This window comes from Aptenodytes forsteri, unplaced genomic scaffold (assembly GCF_000699145.1).
Source record: "Aptenodytes forsteri isolate BGI_AS27 unplaced genomic scaffold, ASM69914v1 Scaffold241, whole genome shotgun sequence".
Taxonomy (NCBI): Eukaryota; Metazoa; Chordata; class Aves; order Sphenisciformes; family Spheniscidae; genus Aptenodytes; species Aptenodytes forsteri.
This window is the reverse complement of record NW_008795252.1, coordinates 7,673,796-7,697,442: the sequence shown is the minus strand read 5'-3', so window position 1 is coordinate 7,697,442 and position 23,647 is coordinate 7,673,796. Positions and strand designations below refer to the sequence as shown.

The following is a 23,647-nucleotide window of genomic DNA, read 5'->3' as shown; positions in this document are numbered from 1 at the left end:
AAATATTAATAGATTTTTTTAAAGAACATCAAAAGCAGAAATCTTGTTGAAGAGTCAAGTAAGATATAGAATGATATGCAGAGATGACAACATGAGCAGAAAACACGCGGGTTTTTTACATCAATGTTCACCATGGTAGTGGAACTTTCCACAATAGTGGAAAACCAGTCCCTTGTTTATTTTCCATCAGAGAACCTGCCTTAAACAAAAGTGTCTGAAGGAGATATTGAACAAATAGGTAAATGGAAAATAAGGATTCATATAAACAACAGGAAAGCCAAAAGATGAAACAGCTGACTAATCGGCATTGAACTCTAACTTAAAATTACCCCACTACCAGAGGAAAGGATTCTTTAATCTTCACGTAGCGAGGTGCTTTTAGTGATTGGGACCTACTAACTTGCCTAGTACAGGTATCTGTATTACTGGCCCATAGAAGCTATTCCAGAAAATGCAGTTCATGGGCGGATGGAAAAACAAGACACCGCAGAAGAGCCGATACCACTTTTCTAAATAACAGTCACAGCTCACAAGCTGTCAACAAGCATGTAGACAAAAGGCATCTGACTGATACAGTCTACTTTGGACATCGAAAAGCATTTGATAAGATCCTTCACCAAGACTCTTTAAGAAACTAATATGCTGAGGGGTAGAATGGAGTACCATTGAAGGAAATACAATTATTGTAAGACTGTAAAGAGAGGGTCAAAATAAATGTTCACTTTTCACAGTGGAGACATCTGTAACTCAGGATTGTATGCTTCAAACATATTCGTAACTTATCCGCAAAAGAGGATAAAATAAGGTGACTGCTGATGGCCTTATTTTAGAGTAGTAAAATCAACTGCAGCAGGACCTAACCATGGATAATCGATGAGGAATAAAAGATTTGGTGGTAATAATACATAATTATGACAAGGATAGTTCTGAGCTCAACAGTACTGAAAATTATAAAAACTGATACCAATTATTAGGAAGGGAACAGATATGTGCTCAGAAGAAACATGGGGAAACTCACAAAAGTAAGAGAGGGAGGACAAGGACAACCAAAGGTACAGAGCAACTTCCATATAATGGACAACTACGTTAGCCCCTTATCCAGATCCAGAAGTTCCATCGAGGAGGATATGAATGATATCTATACAACCACAAATAGCATAAAGAAGACTGATACAAAGCAATGCTTCGCTGTTCTTCCCAATATAAGAAAAAGGAAAAACCAAAGAAAGTTAGTGGCTGATACAAACCAAGCGTAAGAAGCCGGCTCTTACATGGGTACAGATCCTGATGCAAAATTCTACGAACACTGAAGGCACACATGGGCTCAAAATGCAAACAGCCAAATGCACAGAAAAGTTTTACAAAGGCTACTGTTTACAAAGACAGTAACGTTCTTTCAGGATGCTGTTGAACTATGAACACTATTCTGTGGCATTTTTTTTTTCATTGCTTTTACATTAATGCAATACGCATTCTCACCTGATCCCTATCAGCAAGCAGACATTGAATGACTCAGTACACCTCCCCCTATGGTGGGTTCTTAAATAATTTTTAAATGCAGGCAACTAAATGGACACCTCACAAAGTTCTATTGCCAGCAATGCAGCCCCAACATTCGTATTCGTACTGTGAAGTAAAAAGACATCGATTTCAAGTCTCATGATTGAATTTTGAAAATTATTCACTTTAACCAGTTTTATGTTCTCGAGTTGCAACACTTTCTAAAAATACATCTATAAAAAGCACCAAAGAAATTAGAAAACACTCTATTTCTATTACTTGACTTTACTGCCTTCTACAGAAAATGACCAATGCTAACTTGGATAAAAATGCTGTGGGTGATTTAAGAATTGCAAATCATTTTGGACTTGCTTTTTTTAACAGCAAAGACTACAAATGCAGTGAACACAAAGACTTAAATTGATAGCATGGCACAATCACAAAGCAAGGAAAATACAAATGCACTTGTTGAACAAGAGTGCTGTAAGGGTAAATTGCTCACTTTAAATAACATTCTTGGAATAAAACACCAGTATGTCACATTATATGGCTACAAATACTTAAAGAACATTCTATTCTCTGTACTTTACTTTCATTGACCCTGAAACCTACAAATTAGCCATTCAGTCTAAAAATCTTCAGAAACTGGTATACTAGTAGAAAAGGTCCAATTGTTATACCCATATGAAGTAACAACAAATTTGCAACAGTACAAATCAGTGAACTACAAAATGCCACACAAATACTGTGTTTATTCCAGTTTTCAATAAGCAACAATCCCCATAAAAGGCTTAATGACTTGTTTTTCACAGGTATATCTGACAAGTTAAACACTTCACTGTTACTCTTGAACTTTTTTTTTTTTTAATAAAAACAGTTCTATTTTGTCATTTTGCAGCCTACAGTATAAATTAGAAAAATATGTTTTTAACTATACCAGAAGGTGGTGGAACATCTGTCAGTAGAGAATGTACATCTTCCATTGCATCTGTATCATCAATCTAGAAAAAGGAATAACTGATAAAAGTCATGGTGCTGTTCCAGTCAGAAGTCTCAGAAAGATGCAAGAACTTTGTCATCAAGAGATCTGTATCTGGCAGCTAAGTTGAGATTTTTAAAAAGGATTCCATCAACCAGTCCTCTGAATCTTAACTAGCAGCCTATGATATGCTTAACACTTGAAAAATAGTACTCTTAATTAAATTGTATTAAAAATAAAGCAATGTGCAAAGAAAACAGAGAAACTGCAGTAGATAAGACAAGAATGATAAAAAGAGACTTTTTAAAACAATTTAAAATGCTGAACAAGGTTCCACACAAACACTTCCAACTTTTTCCAGCTAACGACCTTTGGCTACTAGAGCTCCAGGTCTGTATTATATTGATGTGATCATTCTCTGCCTATTCCAATGACACAAAAATCTTTCCAGGACTTTAAAAACCTTGCTTAGTATGAACAGCAGAAAATCAAATAGGAAAACGTAAATTTGGGGATTATGAGTTTTTCCTATCCAAATAACCTCTACTCCATCCAATCTTAAAAGACTTTTGTTATTTTAGATCAGACTGAGAGCATATCTGCCCTGCTACCTTCTGTAAATATTTCTGTGTCATTTTTCTTTAGGTTCATTTTGCCCTATTGATCTGCAAGAGATCCAAGTTTACCTCTAACTTCCAACATTTTCTTATCAAGCATTTTGGAAACTGGTTATATTTTAACTGCGGTATTAAAGGGTTCTCTGTCATGTATTGTTTCCCCTTCTCCCTCTCAAAATAAGAGGAGTCTCTTTCTTCCTCAAAAAAAGAAGACAGCCTTACCTCTCATAACTGCCTTCTCAGCACCTCTTAGCATTTCCTCATCACAGTGGATTTTTTACCACTTTTTCTTACATATTTCCAGTGAACAATGATTTTACTCTTGAAAGGTCAGAGTCAGGAGCTTCACTAAAGCTCCTGGAATATTGTTTCTGATACCCAATTTCATAACAAAGACAGTAGTAAGTGGTTCCACAGCTGAAAAGTCCTTTTTTCTATAAATAAAGATTGAACTACCAAAACACAGGAACACATATTCTAGGACCAATACATTCACGTAATGTAAACCAGTAAATGACGGTCCTTAAACATCAGATCTTATTTGTCTTGCTAAGTTTAGTACCATTTATAATGTACTCTATAGTACACTACAGTGTACTTACATTTTTCCCTTCCTCATGGAGATCTCCTCTTATCCCCCCAAGTGCATATACTACAGTTAATAAATAAGGTAAAAGGAAGAATTCTCCAAAACTGTAAAAAAAAGAGCTGAACTCTGCTTGCAGTATATAATGCAGTCCTTAACCAGCTGATCTTTGCTTTTAACATATCAAGCTTCTTTATGAGGCAACTGGACAGAAGTAGTATGCCAAGCTTTTATTATTGCTACCTCTCTTCTATTTCACAGCCTTTAGAAGTGAAATTATGTTTTTCTGGTATTTTTCATAACTTGTCCAAAGGGTCTCTTGCAGTATAACAGTCTTTGGGTTGGGGTTTTTTTTAATGCCTCACACAATCCTCTATTTTTTACAAAGGCATTCGATCCTTTTTGCATTTATCAAAGTATTTTCTGATTGGCTCATCCATTTCAATACCGTGCCTCAGAGAGCATCTATCATAAGTTTTGTTTTGAGGATACAATTCCAATTCCAATCCTGTCAGTCTACACAGATGATGATATTAAAACAAAAACCTGTTAAGACCAGCTGCAAAAAAATTCTTGATGAAAACTGTCTTCGTTTCTTTTTAATGTGAGAGTTAACTAGCATCAAAAGTCCTTTTAGGGACTTCCCAATTTACTCACTTTGATCCTAGTATACCTGTAATACGCTGGAGAGCAAAAATTTACTCAAAGAGCAGATGCACCAACCAATCTCAATTTATTATACCAACCTCTCCCAACCTGTTATTTTTTCACTCTCCTTTCTTACCTCTGTTTTCAAATGAACTGCTGTTATTACAGCGTGCTCTCATTCTCCCTATCTACAACCTTTCTTCCAGATTATTTTCTATTAAGAAGGTTATTTGTGAAGATTAACATAAAAGAAAGTCTTGAATGTACCTCAGGCTGTAATTTAGTTAAATTGTTTTCTTTTTCTTAGTCTAGGACAGGTATTTGTAATACCTGTATCTACAAGAAGATGATCAAAACTCTAGCCTCTTTAGTACTTGGCTCCTTTCTTTCAAACTTGTACAGTGTTAAAATCACATCTTTGAATTTTAGTGAATAGAGAGGTAAAAGAAATCTATGTTCTTTATCTATAGGTGTTGTTCTTGTTTCTAGTTGTAGCTGTAAAAAGAATTGGAAGGTATTCTCTGAAGTTTTAAATTCTTGAACTCTGAAAAGCATCAGCTGAAATTTAGGAAAGCAAGTCTTCTTTTATGTGCTCTCAACACATGCGTTTTTTTGAATGCTTTGAATATTACCAGTTCTGGAAACTAGTAATTCTGAATATCCAACCGAAGAGCTTTGAAACGGGAAAAATATACAAGCTTTTTTGCTAAATACAAAGTGCGACAACACAGAACCTCAATGTTTATAGAAATATATCTAAGTTTTGGATCAGTCATGACTGCTGCTTGAAGTAGGCAGAAGGGCATTTCTTAAAAGCTCTTAGTTATTATTCTAGATATTGCTACGTGTTCATGAATAGCAGGGCAATCTTTTTTCAGATATTGTCCCTAGGTGTAATATATTCTATTTGCTTAAAGCATAGCTAAGAAAAAGAGACACAATGCAAAATCCAATACTTAACATCTTCTACTGATACAAAATGGAAAAAAATTATGTACAATTTAAGATGTCTTTGGAGATGAGTAAGAAAACTTTTCTCTGGTTTTTTATATGTATTTCAGGAAAAGAGGAGTATGAAAATGAGTATTGAAAACATTTATCACCTCCAAGACAAAAGCATCCTTCTTCCCATGTGAAAGGTCTAGCTCTGTAACTTCATCAGAGCTTTCTGATTGAGATCTTAATAACCTGGAACGTTGTCTTGGCTCTGGAATGGGAGACCCAATGATTTCTTCAGGTAGCTCCTAAAAAGGATATAAAAATTAACAGTTGTTCTATGTAGCTTAGAAATAATTTCAATTATAAGCAATTTGTTAACAGTTCTAAGAGTGAGAACATTCTGAAAATAATTTTACTGAGAAATAAAGCTAAATAAGTACAAACTGATTTGGATATGTGACTTGAGATCTGAAAATTCCAGTAGGTTCCTAAAATATAGTGAAAAGAATCTGTATCTCTATTAAAAAACAACTTATGTTCTAAATGATTCAGTCAATAAGATTCAGGGATATACATGGTGTATCTCTGTTTCACTCAGAATACTTTATTTTTAAGAATATAAAAGCTTTACTTACTGGAGGATTAATCTCATAAAGTTCCTTGTTTTTGGCTATTGTATCATTTATTTTCTTTTGCATGTGAGATACATGCTGCTCATAGGTGCCATCATTTGGAGTCTTCCCAGCAATCTGAATACCACCAGGTGTTGGCAAAGCTGCTAGATACACACCTGTTGCAGACTTTTTAAAAGTCATTAAGAAAAATGACAATTACACAAGCATGTACTTTAGTATTTTCATTTAAAGTTTTCCATAATGCTTATGCTATAATGGACAGCATTGTGACATGTACATACAGCATGATCTCTTCCCATAATAAATGGATCTCTCCTGTTCACTTATGAAAATAACTGCTATTCTTTTAATAAACTCTCTCCTTCTCATAGGTCTTTTCCATGGTGGAGCTCTTAACTTACCTAAAAGTTCCAAACAATGTATGAATTAAAACCTCTGCCCTAGTATATTTTGCATAGGCAAGTGATGGTTTCAAGGATTTAAAACTTGGCCAAACCATTTACAGTATCACTGAAGTTGTGAGAATCCCTTTTTTTTTTTTTACAGAAAACAGATCATCAGTTCAGACAAAAGAACATGCAAGCCAGTCAATATTACCCAAGCATCCTCTTACACTGACGCATGAAGCAGCAGCATACTTCACTTTTCTAAACCCACATGACAGAATGAGGTCAGAAAATACTGTTAAAGAACATTTCTTGACTATCTCTAAGACACTTCCAATCTATCATTTATTTCTTCAGTGCCATCAAAGACGAGGCAACAGACCTTTCTCTTGTTGGCAACTAACCAAAAGATTTATTGAGAGACTTAATTGACCTTATTTGTCATGGAACTGTAATGCAACTTGAGACCGGTATCTCTTTAACAGGACCTTTAAAGAATACAATCATTTTTCTATAATTTATGCCATTAAACCATTTAAAGTTTCTTCTCCTCTCATCCCCTTTTCTAGTAACCTTGTCCTCTAACAGTTTCAAGAGATTAAAATCTTTTTCTGGTGCTGAAAGACAGTCTGTCCTGATTTGTCAACAATTAGACACCTCATTCCTTTCTACCACTTCATTTATTCTTAAAATGACATTTAATCTCTAGTTACTCTGAATTCCAACACTTGTATGTCTGTGTCCTGAAAAAATACTGTAAGAAAGCAAAAGAATCCCAAGTTTAAAACTGTACTTACTGCCAACCCCATCAGCATATTTTCACCCACAGTGATCTGAATTCTCAGCCCAAACAGAGCGTTCATTCCTCTCAGCTTAAGTTTATTCATCAGTTGCGTGTGCACTTCATATTCCATAAATGGCAAGAGATTACTGATAGATGTCGCATTTGCTTCAGCTTGAGCTTTCTTCTTTAGACGGCATAACCTGACAATACAGAACAGTACATGACATCAGCAGATAGACAGTTTTAATGGACTGTTGAAGACTGAAAGTGATCACAGGGTATTTTCATTTTTTTTCCTCATTGTATAACCTAATACAATCAGTTTCTTTTTAATGTATTTTAAAATTCTGCAAAATATTAAGTTCTTATCAAGATGATCAAGGCAGACTAAGGCACCGAGTCTCCATAAGTAAGATTTGATTTTCATTTTTAATAGGAAACCTTATATTTATATTAACAATTAAAATGGGTAATACATAAGTTTACTTTTTAAAACAGAACAATACATAACCTTCAGCAACATTCAAAAATATTCCCTATCAAAGCAGAATACAAAAATTACAAATACTGTATTTTCATAAATCACTGAATGAAGTCGCGTCTCCTTTCTTAAAACATGCTTAAGGACTGTTATCAGACAGAAACAACATGCATCACACAGGGTTTTTGTCATAATAGTCTGACAGCACTGAGTAACTATGCAACGTAAAGAAGTTTTCTACAGATTCCAGATAACCATCTACTAGATGTTTGGCTAAATATATTAACACTCCTATCATATAGAAGCAACTGTTAAAAATTTGCCCTGCTCACTTTTGTCAAGCAAATACTGAAGACAAACACAACTTCTCTGTTATTGCAAATTGTCTGGTATTTGTTAAACACCCCCCCACAAAAATAGATTATTTCAAGGGAAAGTTACTGTGGCCCTTTTCAATTGAGCCTCAGAACTGATGAGTTGTATTCTTCTAGATTGCCACAACTGTAAAATACTGTCAGTTCTTTACAAGAACTCGAGACTGTCTTATCTGAAAATCTGTATTTTCAGCTTTTCTTCTAGTAAGACCCCACATGCAAACATCTGTTTCTGTTGCTGCAAACCTCTTAAACACTTCAGGTACAAGCACAGGAAATTACATCCATTGGTAGAACTTTTAAAATTCCTATTAATACAAGTTCTTCAAGGCACACTTCAGAATAAAGAAAAAAACAAGTGCCCTCACAGCTCAAGTATTAACCAGACTAAAAACACTTATCTTAAAAGAATAAAAGAAAGAGCACAGAAATCCCATCTCTGACTATATTATGTTAGTCATATTCCACTCTTTGGGTTTAGTCCCATAAGCTGAAATTCAAACCCTACACCAGTGTAATGACTGCCTACTTTCAGTGACAAATTTTCATTCAAAAAGAGCACATGACAATTCTATGTTTTAGTGATATGAACAGATGATGCTTTCTTCTAAGGACCACATTTATTACATGATCAGGAAAACACAGTAATTCACCCAATCATAACAAGTTCACCTCAAAATCTTTCTAACTACAGATTCAGGTCTTTCTTTTTTCATTTTTTTTTTGGGGGGTGGGAATGTTTAAGGAATCATTCTACAGAAAATGGGACATCTGCAGGTGCTCCAGACACAGATCGGGGACCACTGTGTGACACTAGAAGTCAATTTCCACAATGGTGCTGAACACAGAGTTTGATAATACAGAAAATACCAAAGGAGGAGCACAGAACACATCTCTACAGTGGCTCCAGTAATTTTGCTCTAGCAGAAATCGGAGAATGATAATCATAGGATCACAAAAAAATCTCAGGTGAGAAGGGACCTCAGGAGGTCTCCAGTCCAACCTCCTGTACAGACAATGCAGGGTCAACTCTGAGCTTGGACCAGGATGCTCAGAGCTTTATCCAGTCAGGTCTTGAAAACTCCCCAAAGATAGAGACTGCACAACCTCCTAGGCAATCTGCTCCACTGCCTGATTGTCCTCATGGGTAAGTAGTTTTTCCTTATATCCACTCTGAATCTCTCCTGCTTCAACTTAGGCCCATTGTCTCTCACTCTCCCACTGCGCAGCACTGTGAAGACCCTGGCTACATATGCTCTGTAACCTCCTTACAGGTACTGGCAGGCTGCTATTAGGTCCCCCTGAATCCTTCCTCTCTCAAAACTGAGAGAGTCCAGCACCCGCAGCTTCTATTCATAGGGCAGGTGCTCCTTACTCCCTTGGTGGCCCTCCACTGAACTTGCTCTAGTTTTCTGATGTCTCTCTTACTCTCAGAGGAGGACAAAACCGGACAGGTATCATATTGTCTGGTCCCACTCATTGTGGTGTAACTGGCACATTTGAAGAGAATGCAGTCCATCATCCCCTCCACATCATTAAGGTGTTCAACAAGACAGGTCACACTGCAGTCTCCATCATACTTGTAATGGCCATCCAGGTGGGTCACGAACCATAAACCACTACCCTCTCAGCCCAACCATCCAACCAGTTATTTATTCATGTAGTTGGCCACCCATACAGACTGTACATAGCTAACCCTTCCTTCTTTCCCACTGTAAACCACCTTATTCCCTTTTCCAAATTCAAATTCGAAGACCACAGCATAAACTGGACATAGCCAACAATTCTACAGAGATGATGTTCAGTTACGGACATTGGTACAGAATTAACACAACTGATTCAAACAGTTCATTGACTTCTCCAGACACAGATCGGGGACCACTGTGTGACACTAGAAGTCAATTTCCACAATGGTGCTGAACACAGAGTTTGATAATACAGAAAATACCAAAGGAGGAGCACAGAACACATCTCTACAGTGGCTCCAGTAATTTTGCTCTAGCAGAAATCGGAGAATGATAATCATAGGATCACAAAAAAATCTCAGGTGAGAAGGGACCTCAGGAGGTCTCCAGTCCAACCTCCTGTACAGACAATGCAGGGTCAACTCTGAGCTTGGACCAGGATGCTCAGAGCTTTATCCAGTCAGGTCTTGAAAACTCCCCAAAGATAGAGACTGCACAACCTCCTAGGCAATCTGCTCCACTGCCTGATTGTCCTCATGGGTAAGTAGTTTTTCCTTATATCCACTCTGAATCTCTCCTGCTTCAACTTAGGCCCATTGTCTCTCACTCTCCCACTGCGCAGCACTGTGAAGACCCTGGCTACATATGCTCCGTAACCTCCTTACAGGTACTGGCAGGCTGCTATTAGGTCCCCCTGAATCCTTCCTCTCTCAAAACTGAGAGAGTCCAGCACCCGCAGCTTCTATTCATAGGGCAGGTGCTCCTTACTCCCTTGGTGGCCCTCCACTGAACTTGCTCTAGTTTTCTGATGTCTCTCTTACTCTCAGAGGAGGACAAAACCGGACAGGTATCATATTGTCTGGTCCCACTCATTGTGGTGTAACTGGCACATTTGAAGAGAATGCAGTCCATCATCCCCTCCACATCATTAAGGTGTTCAACAAGACAGGTCACACTGCAGTCTCCATCATACTTGTAATGGCCATCCAGGTGGGTCACGAACCATAAACCACTACCCTCTCAGCCCAACCATCCAACCAGTTATTTATTCATGTAGTTGGCCACCCATACAGACTGTACATAGCTAACCCTTCCTTCTTTCCCACTGTAAACCACCTTATTCCCTTTTCCAAATTCAAATTCGAAGACCACAGCATAAACTGGACATAGCCAACAATTCTACAGAGATGATGTTCAGTTACGGACATTGGTACAGAATTAACACAACTGATTCAAACAGTTCATTGACTTTCCAGTGCCATAGCTGTATCTGACCACGTTAGCAGCCCCAAACAGCAAGTTAAATCATGAAAACTCTTACATCCAGGCAGACAAAATACAACAATCCCCATAGGTATTAAAAAAAAAAAAAAAAGGCAGAACATTTACCAGATGTCCATCAACATGGTAAGTTACCAGATGTCCATCAACAGACAAGACACGTAACATGGGGAGGAGAAGGCTGTCCTCCTCCTCCCGTACCCTAATGCACTGTCATTAACTCCTAGCAATTCAACATAAAAACTTAAGGTTTGATGACATACGGGATTTTAGCAACAGGAACTCTTTCAAAGATCTCCAAAACTTCACTAAAAAAACCATTTTGATAGATACCTGGCTTGAATAAGACATCCCTTCCCAATAACTATTGCCTCTACAGGAAGATCAATTGTGGTGAAAAGGACATCAGGAACTTTTTGCTTCCTGCAGTTGTAACAGTAAGTGAGGTGAGCAGGGAACGGCATGTTCAATTCATCATATGGTATATGGCAAAATCCACAACCTGGTGGTGAAGCTTCTTCAATCCTAAAAATACATTATGGAGAACATACTTAAAACATCTGCATCTTATTAACAATGATCAATATGTGCACATGTGTATAAACACCTACAGATACCTACTTAAATCATACACTGCAGCTATACTCTGCTCCATTATACCAATGTGACAAGTATTGCATTTTATGAATTAGAAGAATAAAATTAGGCTGCACGCTACTAGCTAAAATGCTATAAATAAAACTTGCATTGAAACTTGTTATGCAGGGATCAAGAAAAAGTACATACAATGACCAATGACTTATATAAACCTAAAACATTACTGAGCTGGCTTTAGGCACTATGATTTCTAAATGTAGTCCATGGTACAAGAGTTGTACAGTGAATTTGCTGTACCAAATACAATGAAAAGTCTCTTTTACATGGATTGTGTCCAAAAACCTACACAAACCTAATGAGCAGAACATAAACAACAAACCAACCATCCCACTGAGAAGCAGCACAATATATATTAACATTGTAAGAAGAACAGCAAGATAATTTCCTAAGATAAGGTATTAGGTAAACTCGTTATTCATTTAGAACACGTAGTCCCACTCCCCCATAAGATATCCAGGAATGACCACTATAAAAATACGAACAAGGAAAGCACAGGCTAACTGCATCACTGCAAATTTATTGTTTCACATAAACAATTCTTCTCAGTGAATTTTGAAGAGATGTTAAGCAAATGTGACAGATTTAGAGCGTAAGTTATCATATTTTGTCTCAAACATGGGCTTTGTCTGTTTAGTTGTTTTACCTTCCTTTGGTATTTCTAATCTTTGCCAAGACTCTTAGTAGCACTGAAATACATATTTTGGTAAAAATGCAATTCTCTTCGTATAATAAACATGATATTTCTTTCTCTCCATCATACAGTGAATACGGAAACAAATATTGTTGTTCGTAAGTTATCATATTTTGTCTCAAACATGGGCTTTGTCTGTTTAGTTGTTTTACCTTCCTTTGGTATTTCTAATCTTTGCCAAGACTCTTAGTAGCACTGAAATACATATTTTGGTAAAAATGCAATTCTCTTCGTATAATAAACATGATATTTCTTTCTCTCCATCATACAGTGAATACGGAAACAAATATTTTTGTTCTGGCTACAGTTTTCAAAGGTCTATCTACACGAGAAGATAATGGCCTCCTGCTAACAAAGTAGAAAAATAATAAATAATTCTATGTTGGCAGGGTTATTATGGAAAAAGTAATGCAAGTGCTAAGGTGTAATAAATAGCCTTACTTACGACTACAATAATCCCTTGAAGTATTTGATGACTATCCTGATGAACACATAATAAATTACCAATATGCATTAGTTAATCTAATTATTTTTTCCTCAAAATAACTGTTTGTCAATACTCATTCTTCAAATTTTATTTGCAAGAGTAGAAACAAAGGGAAACTTCATGTTTTTCTTTCAGTTTTGTGACTTTGTTCATAAACGTCAACTAAAACATACATCTTTCATAAAAATCTGGCACCATCTTTTTTTTACAACCAAGCTATTTTACCTCCCATACAGCTTTTAAATAGTATATAGAGAGCATATATACACATATTACAGCCACAGCAGTTTTTGGCTTACATAATTTATCATACATCTGTCGTTTTTTATAGTGTGATATAGAGTTGAGAAAGATACCTGAAGAGCGGCAAAGAAAAAAACTGAGTTATGATCTGTGGTTAGTAGTCAAATGTGTTACCTTATTCAGACTGTTAGAAATAAAAACAGAATATCTAATTTGGTGCAGAGTTCCATTACTTCTGTTGTTGTTGTTGTTAGTGAAAAGCAGTAAAGTGGTTGGTCCCGCATCCTGCACTGTAACACTGTAACCTACCCTAATAGAGAAGAACTATCTTGGCTCTGAGGAAAAAAATCAACCTCTCCCTTCTCTGACCCTATGGAAAAGAAGCCAGGCTGCCATGACAACCTTTGTTCCAAACAGCCTTCCATGGTGCCATCCTGAAGAAACCTAGGGTTCAGTACAGCTGCTGTGCCAGACGCGGACAAAATACAGACCTCTTCACTATAAGAGAAAAGAATTACAACAAAGTGAATTCCTACTACTTAATGCTACTTTTACTTAAAACTATTAAGATTAAAAGGCTGGTACAAAAGTCTCAATTAATTCAATACAACTACTAATTTTGTGCATTTGTGCAATTTTATCCATTAAATCTCACAAACAATCCTTTTCTGGTATTTAAACCATTGTATAAGCAAGAGATGCAGAAGGATTGAATGGAAAGACTAAAGAGCTTTGCCCTGCGTTATAAATAATATGCTGTAACATCACAAGGGCTAACCAGGTTTAAGTATGATTTTCAATACTATGGTTAATAATGCAAAGAAATCCAGCCAAGCAACAAAAGCAAAGAAACATTAAAAAAAACAAGGCGTAATTGTTTACCAAAGTAAAATGGAAGTTGAGAGCCTCATCATCTTATAAACATTCACTCTCAAAATGAAGTTACAACACAACACTGACAAGGGTGCTTCTTGGAGGATAAAAAGTAGCAAAACAGTAAAATTTGACTAAGAACAACTACAATAATGGTACATTTAGCATGTAAAGTAACTGACCATATTCATGATTTAGCAGATTTAAAGCTCTCAAAGTGCCTATGATCACAGAGCTTTTAATATTTCTGAAATTGTTACATCAGAAACAAATCTCTAACATTCAGTACTTAAAATACCATATTGGAAAAAATACAGAGAAAAGCTTTCCCACATTTCTAGAAATGATACATGTGCCTTTTTTATTTGTTGTTTCTCTTTCCAGAATAATTTTTCATACATAACATGTCTGGCAGACCAGTACTTACAGACAGAGCCTTGCTCTTTAAGCATGGAATAAAGCTGAACTGGGAAGTAAGCATGGGAACTTTAATACACTATTGTATCAATGATCAAATACTACCATATTAAATTCCTTAAGAAAAATGAAAGTGTGAAATAACCCAACAACTGACTGCCTATCTACACTCTGTACATTGTTTCCTCATAGTTAAGGTAGGGAGAAAAAAAAAATATATATATTCATGCTTTTTACAAGGAGACTGACAGGCAAAGGAATAAATCTTCCATTTTTAGTGGAAGTTCATCCCTCAGCGATGGGAACTTGCACATTGCAATTCTGAGGTAAATATGGTCTTTAACACACCAAGCAAGACAAGACATAACCAGACCAGACAGCATAAGGAATACAAACCATGCCTCGTCTGTAAAGTAAGTTCTCCTGTTTTCCTACTCTACTAGCACAAGCACTCGACTTCCAAAAATTGTTTTCAAGTTTTGTGAAAGATCAATATATCTGGTGGTTGTTTTTTTTCCTTCTACCTGCAGTGAAGCAATAAATGTGAAGGAGCAACAGATGTGAAGCAATCAATGCCATGGCTTTCAGACTGGTAATTTCTGGTTATCTTACTACTTTACCAACAGATGGTGTGCACTCATGAAAGCACTGTGTAACTCTATTTCTTTCTTCAACTTATCAACTGCAGAGTAAAACGAAACTTCTTTTTCCAACTTCTCTCTTTAAAAAAGGAAATCTTTAGTGCTTTTTCTTTGAAGTATTTAGGCAAAATCAACTTGACAGAAAATAAATTCAGATGTCAGAGTTTGCTTCAGTTACTTTCCTAAAGCAATTCAAAACAACTAGTGAACCAGAGCACTTTTCTGTCAGACATACTTGGCCCCAGGAAGAGCTCTTCATAGATTACTTTCTGGAGCTAGAAAGAGACACAACCTTTCCCGGGCCAGAGAGAAGGACGAGTAATTAGATGAATCCCAAATTATTTCTCCCAATCTCCAAGCCTCTCACAAAGTTTGTTATTAAGCCACCAAAATACACAAGATTGGAATTTTCTTAGCCAAAGGGAATACAGTAAGACACTGGAGTTTTGGCCTGAATAGGATGCAGAGCTGGGGAATCCAACCTCAGAAAGACTACTGCACAGCTGCACTTTAATATGTTAAACACTACTGTAGTACTGAAAGATAAAAATAGTGACATGCATTTTCCAGAAAGAAATACAGAACGTTCACACCTAAAGTATTCTAGATCTATCAGGCAGCATATTCTCCTTTAACTTACAATTAATATATTCCTAGTAAAGAACTTGTTACTTAAGTTTGAGGTTTACCATTTAAGTACTGGTCTGCCAGTTGTTACCCAATAATGAAACTGCAATACATACACTTTTAGGAAAAGTCTTAACTATTTAGGTAGATTAGGTTTAGAAAACTTCATAAATTAATGTTGTTACTCCAAAAGCAAATATGTAGGTTTGAAATTTTTTTTAAGTAAAAATTGTAACATTCATTAGAAAAATCTTAAAACCCAATGAAAACCCAAACCAAAACATATTAAAAAAAAAAAAAGCAGCACAATAGTGATATCTCAGAAAGTTAACAAACTGTCCAAAGAAGGTATACTACACAGTACCAACAACTGTGTTGAAATAGTTCATCATTTTTAATCCACTGAAGATGAAATAAACTTTCTGTGGCATTTTGAAAATCAAATCATCATCATGATTTACCAAATGCTAGTTGATTCACTGTAGCCCACTACAGCATGACAACCCAATGCCTTGGCATGGGATTTTATTTCTTGTCTGATTTCTGCCCACCATGCATCTCGTGTCTCTGGTTCATCTGAAAGACAAAGTATAAATCAGTTCACTATTCTGCACTATGTCAACATAAAGTTTCATGCAATTAATCTGAAAAGTCAAATTTTTCATATTCAAGTGTTTTGTTGTATCTGGACACTTTTTATTTCCTAGCTATCGCACTTCAAGCAAACACTAATGGGGCTTTTTCATTAATTTTCTTGTTCATCACCCACATGAACAGGTTCTGACAAATTACTGCATTCTTGTTGTCATCCATATGACAAATAACAACAAAATACTGTAGATACTGTTCCAATCTCTACCCACTTGAAGACCATACTGTCAGTTTCCAACAACACAAGAGCAGCACGTAATTTGCAACAAAGCATCACAGATACTCTGCAATATTGAAAAACTAGTAGTAGTAATGAAACAGTATGTGTAATAATAAAGTAATATTTTACTTCGGTATACACTTGACATCTTTGAAATAACCTCAATAGTTTTTCCGACTGCAAGCAGTTCTGTTAACCAGATTTTAAAAATATTTATTCAAGACTGTATCACTAATCAAACACACAGCTCTGTGGTCCTTATTTCAGCGCTCCTAACTTTGAGAAACCATAGGTATTTGAAACTACTTCTACATTAACATTAAGAAGTACAAGATGTATGTTGACTACATATTTGTCAATGCTTTTTTGTTTCATTATCCTGGCAACCCCACCTTCCCCTCCCCCCAAATGGATTCCAATTACCTTTATTGTCTTTGAGGTTGTAAGTTAAAATGTATCCTACCTGCTTTTCTTGAATACTACATTAAAAATGCAAAAAAGAGTGCTACTAGAATAAGTTTATGCAATCCATTTATTTTAACTGTTCACCAATTAGTTTCCCAGAACGAAATCTCGTCTCACAAGCTTTACATGAGACGTCAACGAGTACTGTCGTTTACAATTACAGTTCATCAACTGTTTCTTATTTCAAAATGGCTTACCTGTACCAATGAACTTAGTTGAAAACTGAGTTAATTGTTGATACATAAAATAAGGGGGAAAACAATAACAAACTATAGGCACTCAGATACTACAAAGGGTTCTGAGTAGATAGATTCTTATACAATTTCCCTGAAACCAACTGAACTTTGCACAGATACAAACTTCTAGCCATTGATATCTCCTTGCTGAATCATAGTTTAAAATATCAATGTCAAAACCTGAGATTCATTTGGAACCAATTTTGTACTATCAGGAATATTTATAAATATAGTGTATGATAACCCTATATCATACACTAGGTTCTCTGACAACATGACAAACAAAAATGAAAAATGCAGATATACACATACTTTGAAATTTACTGAAACAAAAATATTATACAGCAAGATGTATTCATTCATGAATTTACTTCAACTTTTCATTTAGTACAAGGCTTTCAGCTTTCTATAATAAACTAATGGTCATGTTCTAATTAAAAAAAGAGTACAGAGGTATGCATATTCAACTATACCTAACTTTGGACATTAATGCTTATGTAACTTACAGCACTGTACTGACTAACAGCAGCCTTGGGTGTGCAGACTGAAGTTTATCCAACCTTTGCTTTAAGAAATGAACACTGAACAGAAAAAAAAACAAACAACCCTACAGTGACAGTTCTTAGGAAGGTTCTCCGCAATCAAGACAAAAATATACACATTAAGACACAAGAGAATGAGGATTTTCATGAACTGTATCAATCATGGGCCATTATATCCGAGTTTACCTTCAGCAGGTTTCAATGCATTACCAGAAGAATCTTGAGGCACTGGCACTTTGCCATTTCTCAACATGAAAACACTGTTTAAACACTTTCACTGACTGGGAAAATCAAATGCTTGAGATGATATACAGTAATCCTGACTCAGACGGTTGGAGTACCCGCTAGCAAGGTCTCACACTTTTCAGCTTTCAAACGCTGAGACTCATGCAGAAATAACCCATCACATCATAGGGCTGGAGTTCCCAAGCTCAACTATGAGAACCATTTGCGGTACACATAAAGGAAAGTGGGAGGCAAAACGTCTTCTCTTTTGCCTGTGCACCTCTGTCTGAACAGAGGCTGTTGATTGCTGCCACCAGTTAATGGCAGTAGTGGTAGGTGAACAGAGTAACTTTGGAAATCCATTTTAAGGCAAAGGCTACAACATCTGACAAAATGGAGAGCTGTATGGGAGATGTGAGACCACAAGCACATTCTGTAAATGTTAGCACTAACTCTTCATGGTGGAAGGGACATGGATCTTAGGAGCAATTCCTCCTTCCCCATCCAATCACGGACAAGAAGATTGCTTATCAATGTGTGTTCTTCTCTATAACAGAAAAGTGTAAGCAGTTGGAAAAGTGGTTCACTGAGTATGCAGAACAATTCTTGCTCCATTAGACTTGATCACAGGCAGCTGGCTATAAACATTGACTGAACAGCCACACAAATTTCTGTACTTCACAGAAAAACACCTGCAAAGGAGAAGTAACCTTTTTCTAGACATAAACAAAGACGAAAAAGCCAATTTTACTAAATCATCACTTTTCTCTTTAGATACCATTTGGCAAAAACTGCTCCTACTTGTCACCAATGACCTTTCTATGACAAAAAGTGCAAGAAATGTGAAGTCGTGACTAGGAGTTGAAAGTGAGCAACAGGTGAAGCGACTGGGGATGAACAGGGAAAGCGCTGTGGAATAAAGAAAAAGATTGCAAACAAGAACATGACACTGAAAAGGTATGTAGTCACAGTAAAAACTGAAACAGAATGAAATGTTGAAAGGGAACAGATATGCTTAAGGGTAACAGAAAAGGTAGAAATAGTAGTGACGGGTCCCAAACTGTATGCAAACATTTAACTTTCCTCGACAAAAAATTATAGTTTAAATTAAGGTTTAGGAACAAGTTCCTAAGAGAGTTAAAACAATTTTCCCACCTAACTTATCTACAAGAATGCCTTACCATAATGGAAAGCACATATTGTTGTGAGGTTGCTCAACACTATGTCTTGCTAAAGCAACATTTAACCCTTTACTCTGAGAATCTGTTCAACATCAGAATTAACAAAACTATTAACTACAGTAATATAATGGATAATTTTCATTATTATTAGAATAAGAACAATTTTCCAGCCATTGAATTCAGTGTTAACAGGATCAGGCCCAGTATCTTTCAAAAAATCTAACAAATTCTCATTGCGCAAGTTCAAAAATGTCATTACGAGTCATGCATAAGCAAGTGTTTGTAAAGAAGACTGGGTCCTCTGCTTAACACATTTAATTATTTTTTTTTCTTCCAGAAGGAGGCCAAAAATACGAATCAGTATGTTTATATATAAATACTGTACATTCACCGTTTACATGAACTTACCTTTGCATATTAAAACACAAAATGATTGTCTACAATTAAAATCAAACACCATGACATTGCAATAATAAATTGATACAAAACACTGAATGCAGTGCAATGTGTAGCATTCATATTCTTCTGACAAATATTTTAACAAGCAGCCTTTTTTGACACATGAGCCACACAATTTCACATGGGGGTGCCATTGTAGCATTTACAAGTTTAGTAAAGCTAAGGATTTACATAAACAATTAGAGGAGTCAGGGAAGCAGGATGGCATGTGTCCAGTACACTCCGTAAGAGTGTCTGTTGCTGGTTTTTGCTAAGGCAAAAGCTTAAGAACTAAGGATTTGCAAAGCAGATTCAGCAGACAGTAGCCAGAAACGGTGGGTATTTTGGCGCATGCTTGGATCAGGTGACAGTACAGACTGAAAACTATGGCAGCTCACTGAAATGGTTACAGAAAGTAATGGCCCTGGATTCTAGGTGGAAGCAAAAAGGCAAGCATACATAGCACTCAATCACAAGCTTTTCTAGCAAATCTACTGAGTAGTTTATAGCAAAGTTTATCTACAACTTCAAAACAAAAAAGTTTGTAAAAATTACACTGCTATTATGCACCCTTTATTGGAAACCAAACTGAATATTAAACCTACTTTTATTAATGTTTCAAAATTGGCATGATATTTATAACAAAGTGGAAGCAGAGTACAGTTTCTAGAGTTGAAGACTTGAGAAACAATGTTGTCAACAGTACAGTATTCTATAAAAATCATGCCAACTCAAACTTCTGCCAACTGAAACTTTCCAAACTTATTTTATTAAACAGCTTTAGAGGATACAAACAGCACTGTACTCATTTTGTGCCCTAAATGTTCTTTGAATCAGTTCCATCCACCACCAATTCACCTATCTCTTTCCTTCAAAATAGGAGGTTGACTTCTATGAGGCTGTATTGTCGATAGGACAACATCCTGTCCAAATCTTTCACCTGGAGATAACCCTAGACACACTATCAATACTTTCTGATTCATAAGAAGAAACACCTTTCCAAAGTCATTTGCTAGAGGTTCACTTGTACAGGGCCTTTCAAGATTTAGCCAGAATCTGCATTATGCGAGGTCCATACAGGTTTTTAAAAACTGAAGAAAAATTAAGAATGGTCTCTTGATTACACAGATCGTACTCAAGAGTTATTGTATTAAAGCTGAATCCCTAGACATCCTGAGACAATTACTCTGAAGTAGGAACTGTATGACTCATTTAAACTTATTTTAATATTGTATAATTTAGTAAATATTTACATTTATCATGTAACATTCTGAAATGAGGAGGACAATCACACTATGAAAGTTTCCACAATCTACAAATGACTTATTGTTCTGTTGTCTCAAAAATGGCAATGGAGACACCAATAATATTACTTCAAATTCAATCTTTGAGTCTTTCACTAGGCAGAGCCATTATCCATGCCTTCCTTATCCCCTTGTTCTTGTATCTTCTTCATTACAACCTATTAATCAGCTTATACAGAAAAAAGTGTGGGATTTTTTGTAGGTTTGGTTTGGGTTTTTTTTAAGACACCTTTGTTACGTTTACAAGCATCCTTCCCTGGACCTTGAAGTTTAATTTAATCCTCTCTGGTTATCCCATAAATACTGACATTTCCTATCATCCTTCTAAAATATTTAACAATTAAAGTAAGTGTACAAAAAGCCAAATTCTCTTGTCTGTAAAGTTTAAACACAAAACTTGGGTAGCAAATAACTAAACCTACAACAGACTAACCTAAAACTTTCAGAAGATTTTCAAAGCCACTCCATGCTTTTTTAAAAATTACTCCCTATATTCATCTTTAAGACTAGAAGATGTGAAAATGAAAACTTTGCTTATGATACGGAACTGAAGGAAGTAGATAATTTGGATTTACCAAATTAAAACTAAGATACACTAGAACAGCAGAAAACAATGGAATCACACCACCAAAGAGAACAGGTACACTTACTCCTACAAAGCTTAAACTACAAAATATTCAGCCTGGAGAATAGTATTGAATCAGTGCTTTTCTGCCAAATGAGCTCAGAGAACATATACGTCACTTCTCAAGCCCAAACTCCTGAATGTACAAAAAAGCTGGTTTAAGTTTGGATGAAGAAACAATTTTAAGAACATTTAGGATTAAAACTGCATCCACCTTTCATGCATTTACAGCATGAGATATTTCAGCTGGCTGACTGAACACAAAACTATTCATCTGCAGGGCTAGTTTTCTATTGGGTCAGTCAAGCCAAATCACTACACGACCACCAGAAGACTACAAGAACACATGGCAGAAATTGTACAGAAAAGCAGCATCATTCCTTTTAGTGGCAGCTCACTACTGAGCAGTGTTAGCTTTAATACCAAGATATACCCCATGATGGAGAAGCAGCAAAGTGTTCCTCTTAGTAACATTCCCATCAAAAATCCTGAATTCTCTTCTTATATTCCAAATTCCTTGATAAAACCTACATCACTGCTAGGAGGCTAGAGAATACCCTGTTTTTTCTTACAAAAGAAAAAAAAAGAAATTACTTTAAATATGAAACAGAATTAACAGAATCTCCATAGCTTCTGTATTTCTGATATGGGTGAATGCATTTGTAATTTAGACAGAAACATATGGAATTATACTTCCATTAAGGAATTTTAAAATGGATCAGGAGATGTTTTTACCTATCTCACCCCTAAAAAGGAATTATAAAAATCCTAATTCAAAGTTTGGCTTTTGGAATCCTACCTTACTTCCAATCAGCTAACTCTCTCAGCCATGTATTCCTGAACAACTTTATAGTCTCAACATCCCTGACAGCAAGCCTGGAGATGTCTCCCTGCATTTCTTCCTCGTCTCAAGTAAATATTATTTGGAACAGTTTAAATGCTCAAATACCTAAAGATTAGCATCTTGTAAGTCTTATGACTGACATCACTAAACACAAGTATTTTATATAGTCCACTGTGATATAACATCTGTGTCCTAAACTAATTCAAACTTTGTAAATCTGAACAGAATGTCCCAGATTAAAAAAAAAAAGAGAGAGTAACTACTTGGATTTTCAGGCTGAAAAAAGCAAACCTCCACTGTTCTACACTTTGTCTATCAGTCACACATTGCAAGTGATATATGTAATTGATCTTAGGAATAAACATGCAAGAATCACTTGGACAGACTACAGCATAATTTAACCTTTTCTAAATATTAAAAGTAATCTTTGAGGCAATAGTTCTCCATAAACTGGTTCAAAAAAATCTGCTGCAAATACCACCAAACATTAACTATACAGCCGTAACAGTAATACATCCTATAACTTTTGCTTTTAATCATAGATGAAGGTCTGATAGGAACAGCCCAAGCTGCAAAAAAGTGTCATCTTTAAAAAAAAAAAAAAAAAAATCCTGCAGTAATACCAAAACTGCAGTAATAATTTAATTTATAGATAAAGGAAATCATTGTGTGATACAAGTTAAATAAAATTTTAAAAAACTAAAATAAAATCAAAAGATACAGCATTTGAAGACAAAAAAAGATGTTGAGTACTTATATATGTACATATTAAAAATTAAACCTAAAATTAAACTATTAAGATAACACTAAAAATAAAGCTTTAAACTTCACTACACTTCCTCAGAATAATAAAAGTTCAAAAGTACTGCCCAGACATTAAAAAAAATGTTAAATATTGGAAATTAGTTTGTCTCTGGAAAATCAGTGTGCCAGGCCTAAATATGTAACTTTGTCACTCCAGCTTTTAGTTATTATTTCGATCAGTCAGTCATCCTATAATGGTGACGTCCTCACAGCTGTGCGTAAGGTTCCTCTAATCGTAAGATGAGTGGGACGCTAAAGAAGATCTAGGAATCTGTTTTAATTGATCCTATTACAGTAACAAAGGCAAGGTCTGCCACTTTGAAGAGCTGCTAGGTAATAAAGAAACTACTTATTCTATCTTGTATCTCTCTGTTGCTTTGTCATCTTGGCACAATAAATGCAACCCCTTTTGAAACATGAGCAATCTTCAAAGGACATCTTCAAATGAGAGCAACAAAAGGGGCTATTACCCAAAGCTGGAGACACTATGCTATAACAGGACAGGTTTTCTTAAACCACATTTTATCTATTTTATAACTAGTATCACAAAATGAACTACAAGTATGATTTAAAGCTTTAAA

At 35.8% G+C, this 23,647-nt stretch overlaps 1 protein-coding gene across 1 annotated transcript in view; it reads right to left on the bottom strand.

Moving 5' to 3' along the window:
* Positions 1-23,647, bottom strand: part of C2CD5 (C2 calcium dependent domain containing 5) — a 68,708-nt gene that overhangs the window by 14,442 nt on the left and 30,619 nt on the right. The window contains exons 11-17 of the mRNA XM_019471980.1: positions 15,993-16,107; positions 13,283-13,471; positions 11,229-11,420; positions 7,088-7,274; positions 5,905-6,069; positions 5,434-5,574; positions 2,433-2,501 (exon numbers count right to left, since the gene is read on the bottom strand). Of these exons, the coding sequence (XP_019327525.1) occupies positions 2,433-2,501; positions 5,434-5,574; positions 5,905-6,069; positions 7,088-7,274; positions 11,229-11,420; positions 13,283-13,471; positions 15,993-16,107 (1,058 nt within the window). The remainder of the gene's footprint in view (positions 1-2,432; positions 2,502-5,433; positions 5,575-5,904; positions 6,070-7,087; positions 7,275-11,228; positions 11,421-13,282; positions 13,472-15,992; positions 16,108-23,647) is intronic.